General features: G+C 39.4%; 1 protein-coding gene across 2 annotated transcripts; it reads right to left on the reverse strand.

Moving 5' to 3' along the window:
• Positions 1–439: 439 nt before the first annotated feature.
• On the reverse strand, positions 440–4727 carry aldoab (aldolase a, fructose-bisphosphate, b). 2 transcript variants are annotated; one of them, XM_027163174.2, is made up of 7 exons: positions 4574–4727; positions 3188–3304; positions 2768–3034; positions 2524–2684; positions 2184–2442; positions 944–1143; positions 440–817 (listed from the first exon to the last, which is right to left on the reverse strand). In XM_027163174.2, the coding sequence occupies exons 2-7, from the start codon at positions 3297–3299 to the stop codon at positions 722–724; spliced, it is 1095 nt and encodes a 364-aa protein (XP_027018975.1). In that variant the 5' UTR covers positions 3300–3304; positions 4574–4727; the 3' UTR covers positions 440–721. The 2 variants fall into 2 exon arrangements, with proteins under 2 accessions (XP_027018975.1, XP_027018973.1); XM_027163172.2 differs by having other exon boundaries at positions 4569–4726.
• Between the last annotated feature and the right edge of the window lie 1219 nt (positions 4728–5946).

Raw genomic sequence — 5946 nt, forward strand, 5'->3', positions numbered from 1 at the left:
AATCTTATGTGTGACATTATAAAGAAACATAAAACTTGGAGGAAATTAGCAAAGATGAATGATGTGTACAGTTAGTTTTCTAGAGTAGAAGAAAGAAAATTAATAGATACGAATGGTTTCTGGATTGTCATAAAGCGTAAAGTGGACGTGATTTTGACATTTTTTGTATGTTTTAACACAATGCAAAAGGTTTGCCATGTGTCTGTGTGTTTGTTCTTTACAATCTACAAATTCATCAGGTATAAAAAGTCATTTTAATGTAAGGTGGTGGTCTGTACATCACTGAAAACCCCTGACCCTCATTGTGTCATTGATAATTATAACCTATATTTTGTTATATTTTGTTATCCTTGAGTATATTGAAGATTTTTTACATTCACTTTCACTTCACAACACCTGTCATAATGTGAAACCAAATGATTTGACTACAAACCACATGTTGGTGACTAAGTTCTTTATTTCTTGGTTTTTATGCATCAAGAACATCATATGAAAAAATGTCATTTTACACCTACAAAACGGAATTTTCCGGCTACAGGTTTTTTGGTTTCTCTCACTCTCTCAAGATACCACTCATCCCCTATTACTATACTAGAGAGTAATTATAGGACAGAATTGAAGATGCTCAGTGAGAGACATCGGAAACATCAGAAGTCCAGTTATTTCAGAAATGGAGGTGGTGCTGGAGTGTTGGTTGGTGTGCTGAAAGAGTTGAGCCTTTTTAATAAGCATGATTTGCCACAAACAGGGACTCTCCTGCTGCTGCTCCTTTATCTCCACTTGTTTCATATTTACCAATGCATGCTGCACTGTTGGCCTGGTGAAACAACAGGTGACAATTTTAGTCTACAAACCTTAGCAACTAAAAAAAAAACACCACAAGTGTAGAGATCTACACAACATAGCAACTAAAAAAACACCACAAGTGTAGAGATGTACATACCAAGGCTCTCTTGATGTATTCTTCCTGGCAGGCCTTGCCATTCTCCTTCTTGCCTCCCCAAGCTTTGAGGGCTGAAGCCTGAAGGGCACGGCCATAAGAGAAGGTGAGTGCCCACGGCTTGTGCAGGGGGCATGTGTTTATGGCATTCAGGTTGACTGTGGCCTCCTCCTCACTCTGCCCTCCAGAAAGGAAGGTAATACCTATAAGGATAAAATAAGGAAAGATATTCAAGATATTTTGAATATGACTATGTAGAAAGGCTGGCTTGACCCACATATTATCCACGAGTCATCTGTCAGGCATTTTCAGATATTTCAATTTTGGAATGTGCCACAGCCCAAATTTATAAGGCAACATCTTGAACAAATAATGAAAGGAAATATACTGTATTTAGCGAAAGATTTAACAAAGTGACAAGTTTGATATCTCAGTTGAAGTCATGTGTGAAACCCTTGCTAAATCCCCTCACTCCTGAAGCATTGTGATTGTTTTTTCTGTTCACATTTGAACACTGCTATTCAGACCTCAAACTTAAGCATGAAAGTTCCCACTAACTAGCTGTTGCACAAGAGTTACTAATGCGGGGTGGAAGTTCTCAGTTCTGTGGTATTCTGATCTCATTTTGCCCACTCAGTATCGGCTGATGCAAGGAGCAGCCTTAAGTCCAGTGTTGTAGTTGTATTCAGTTTTATGTCATTGCAATGTCATGGTGATATGCAGCTTAATCTGATATAGTAGCAAAAAATAAACAAAAACATTGATTTTATTTTAGAAATTTCTTAAAAGTTTGATAAAATAGATTTGGTCCTAGTCTTAGTCCTAGTCCATGGACATTTTTTTTTCATTCATGTTTCATCATTTTCAGCTTATTTATTTATTTATTTGTTTGTTTGTTTGTTTGTTTTTTTCTCCTGCTTTAATGTTACATTTCGCTTTTCTGTCTTAAGTCGGCATTCTCTATTCCTGTTTTTTAAGGCTTAAAGGCATGTGTTTGTGTTTAAATGTCTTGGTCTAGACACTATTGGGAAACCCTGTCTCTTCTACATATTGAAAATCTGGCAACCGCTGTGGCTTGATCTACAAACTGGTATACATTGAAAAATATTGATGGAAATTTCAGACACAAGTTGTTAAATTAAGTCACCTTTGAATGATTAAATGTGTGGTGATAATATGGATGACTTTTTTTGTGGCCTGACAGCACTTGAGGCCTGAGAGTGTGTGTATGAGCAGGACTAACCAGGAACAGCTGGGGGCACAGTGCGGCGCAGGGCGGTGACAGTGGCCATGGCAACCTCCTGGGGGGAGTACTTGTGAGAGCAGGAGTGGCCTGCTGTCACCATGTTAGGCTTGAGCAGGGTGCCCTCAAGGTAAACATGGTGCTCAGACAGGGCTTTGTAAACAGCTGCTAGAACCTTCTCGGTTACATACTGGCACCTCTTCAGGTCATGGTCACCATCAGGTAAGATCTCGGGCTCCACAATTGGCACAATGCCATGCTGGTGAGAGAGATGTTGCAGTATAAGACCTCAGGAAAAAATGTGTTCCTTTCATTTTTTGTGAGAATGTGTAAATCTCACCATCTGGCAGATGCTAGCATAGCGTGCTAGGACATTAGCATTTTCTTTGATGGCCAGACTGGAGGGGGTGGTGGGGGTGATCTTCAGTACACAACGCCATTTGGCAAAGTCGGCTCCGTCCTTCTTGTACTGAGCACAACGCTCATACAAGCCATCCAGACCTGAGGGGCGATGGAAGAGAAAAAGGTCATGAAAGTCAAAAAAGCCCAATGAGTTTTGTACACAAGGAGATTTGAGAACCTACCCTGGGTGGTTGTCTCTCCATTAGTTCCAGCCAGAGGGACAACACCTTTGTCAACCTTGATCCCGACTACCATGCCTCTCTCCTTGATGAGCTGAGGAAAGAGCTTGCCGTCATCAGTCTTCTGGTAAAGGGTCTCATGAAAGAAGATGACTCCTCCAATGCAAGGTTTGACACGGTCATCGGCAGTGAAGAGCAGTTGACGGTAGAGCCTCCGATTCTCCTCAGTGTTCTCGGCATTGATGCTCTGGAAGCGTTTGGCTACGCTGCCTGTGGAAGACGTGCACCATTGATGGAAAAGGAACAGTAAATAAATTGCATTTCTTTGGCTTAAGACAATTAGTATGTATCAAAGGCTTGCATACTGATACAGTCTATTCTTATTACCATGCGTTTAATATTTGACAGTGTGTACAAGCGAACCTGTAGATTCGTCAGCAGCGAGGATTCCTTTTCCAGGTGCGACAATCCTTTGAGCAATGTCGCTGAGCTCTTTCTTCTGCTCAGGGCCGAGGAATGGGTACGCGTGAGGCATTGTCACTATAATTGTGAGTCAGAGCGAGTAAGAAAAGTTACAACAGACAGATACAACATTTGTGCAATATCTTGAAAAATAGCCTGTCAAAATGTTACTCATTACTTTAAGGAGAGGGGAAGTGAAGCCAAAGCAGAGATGTAAATAGAGGTAAGTAATGTGTGACTAAAATAAATAGAGGAACTTGTATCATGCTAGCAACCATCATTTCCATGACTTCAACTGTACCACATTTTGTAAATCACAACATGCCTACAAATAAGCTAATCCTACATACAGTACTAGCAGCATGACATTATTTCCTTTTTTTTTATTCATCTCACTGATTTATATCACTTGCTATACAGGGACAGTGTAAATCTTCAGACAATCAAGAGTTGACTGGAAGAACCATGACCTTTTTATTCATGAACACTGATATAACTCACACCTCACACGCAGTACAAGAGGCACTGTGTGACCGACTGCTTGCAGTCACCTTCTTTCTTATCTTTGCTAGTTAGAAACCCTTACTGTTGACCTTTAAACATATATAGCACACCCCCCGTATCTGCTCTCATTTTCCATGGCGATATCCCTTCAATAGGTCAGGCTATATATAAATGCTGTCCATGACAGCTGCTCTTGTAATGCCCTTGCTTATAATGCCACAGGTCCAAGCAGATCAGTTAAATTAATATGATACTGTTTAAAGCTTTTAAAAATGTCACAGGTCAAGGTGATCAGATGGTGTGACCAAATAAAATAAAAAGTTTTATAATTATAATTTTTTTCCATTAATCATGGGCAAGTTTGGACTAGGCCTGTATTTACCAAACTACTCTAAATTAAACTGCTGATCTGTGATCAGTTTTTGCCTTTTATAGACTAACAAATTAAATATTGTCAGTCACCATTATTTTACACATATAGCATTGAACACAATAGTGACTACGTAGCAGGGAACACAATAGTGACTACGTAGCAGGGAACATAATAGTGACTACGTAGCAGGGAACACAATAGTGACTACGTAGCAGGAAACATAGTAGTGACTACGTTTTACATCATAGCTAGGTTAAGAGAGGCAACATCCTATGAGGTGACTGCATTATATGTGATACTATGCTATTGTTTACTCTAGTTTGTGTTGCTTAGATGCACTTGTGGCATAAACAAGTGATATAACTCCTGCATTAACACATCCATTGCCTATGTGTCAAGCTAGAATTTTTTATTTAACCGAAAGGATTCTAGCTCAGTATGAGCATGATCTTTGAAAACTCTTACCTTACCAGTTGAGAGAACAGCTGAGGGAATGGAGAAACTCTCAGAGAGAGCGAGAGAAAGAAGCACAGTGGAAAAGATCCGGCTCAAGCTCGTGACGCCTCCTAATCAGCCTGGCCACTGTATTTATCTAGCATTATGACCCCTCACATTTGAGCTGTTTGGATAAAATTAGCCCCAACCTGATACTGGAGAAGGGCGGCAACATTCCTCCATCTGAAACAGAGAGAGAAAGACAGAACAAGGCAGGGTATTTAAAGCAATTCACAAAAATGTGGATAATGTGGAGGTTATGAGTTACTGGGTATAGAAAGATAAAGCATTGCAGGAAATTGCAGAAATGCAGATTAGACATAAATACAGAGTATTTTACAAGATTACAAAAGTACGGTTAGTTAAAATACAACGCTATGGTTTTATTATAAGACTTCATGTTGTGTTGATTGTATGCTGGACAAGACAAGAAGCAACATTTGACTGGATGGAAATTGAAAATCTCACAATGCAAACTTGCTCATAGACAACACTGCATAGGCAGGAAATTCACACTTCTATTCAGTGGTTTCATTACGTCTTTTTTTTCGTTCACACTACAGCAGCAGTGCAGGGGTATCATTCTATCATTGTTCATGCTCAATCTCTATACGTGCATTAACCTACTGAAATTATACAATTGTTCTGTTTCAGTTAAAGTGCTTTCATGTTGCTTCATTTGGCAGTGTGGACAAACTGCTATTAAAAATGTAATCCAACCAAGGCAAAGATGATCCTTCACCTTTTCTCGACCTTTCTATGACTTTTGCGTGTAGTGGGGCAGCAAAGGTTACACATGCTCAGTCATATGGCATGTCTGAATATCTGACAGGGGTCTATGAGGTGTAACCTTATGCATATAAATATAATTATATATATATACACACACATGCACACGTACACAGTATTCGAGTGTGGCACGCACATTCAACATAGATGCAGGTTATGCTGCTTGGTAGTATAATTTTTCTGGAAGAAAAAAAACACACTGTGTACAGGTACATGCAGGTGAATCACCTTACCAGAAGTACTGCCTAGCTGCAAAACCTGCAAGTACATTTATTGTGTTCATATATAAGCATTATTTTGTATATACTGTACACTCCCAGACAAAAGTCTTGTCGCTTATCCAAGTTGTAGGAACAACAAATAATAACTTGACTCCTAGTTGATCATTTGGAATCAGAAGTGGCTTATAATGAAAGGCAAATTAATTATTTAATTAGGACAGAAAGGTCAGACTTTGCTAGGACAAAAGTGTTGTCACATCTTTAAAGGATTCAACCAATCACAGATTAGAGCGTCACCTGCGAGAAATACTGTAATTAACATATTCCCAGGTGTGTAG

Source organism: Tachysurus fulvidraco, chromosome 8, assembly GCF_022655615.1.
Source record: "Tachysurus fulvidraco isolate hzauxx_2018 chromosome 8, HZAU_PFXX_2.0, whole genome shotgun sequence".
NCBI classification, from domain to species: Eukaryota; Metazoa; Chordata; class Actinopteri; order Siluriformes; family Bagridae; genus Tachysurus; species Tachysurus fulvidraco.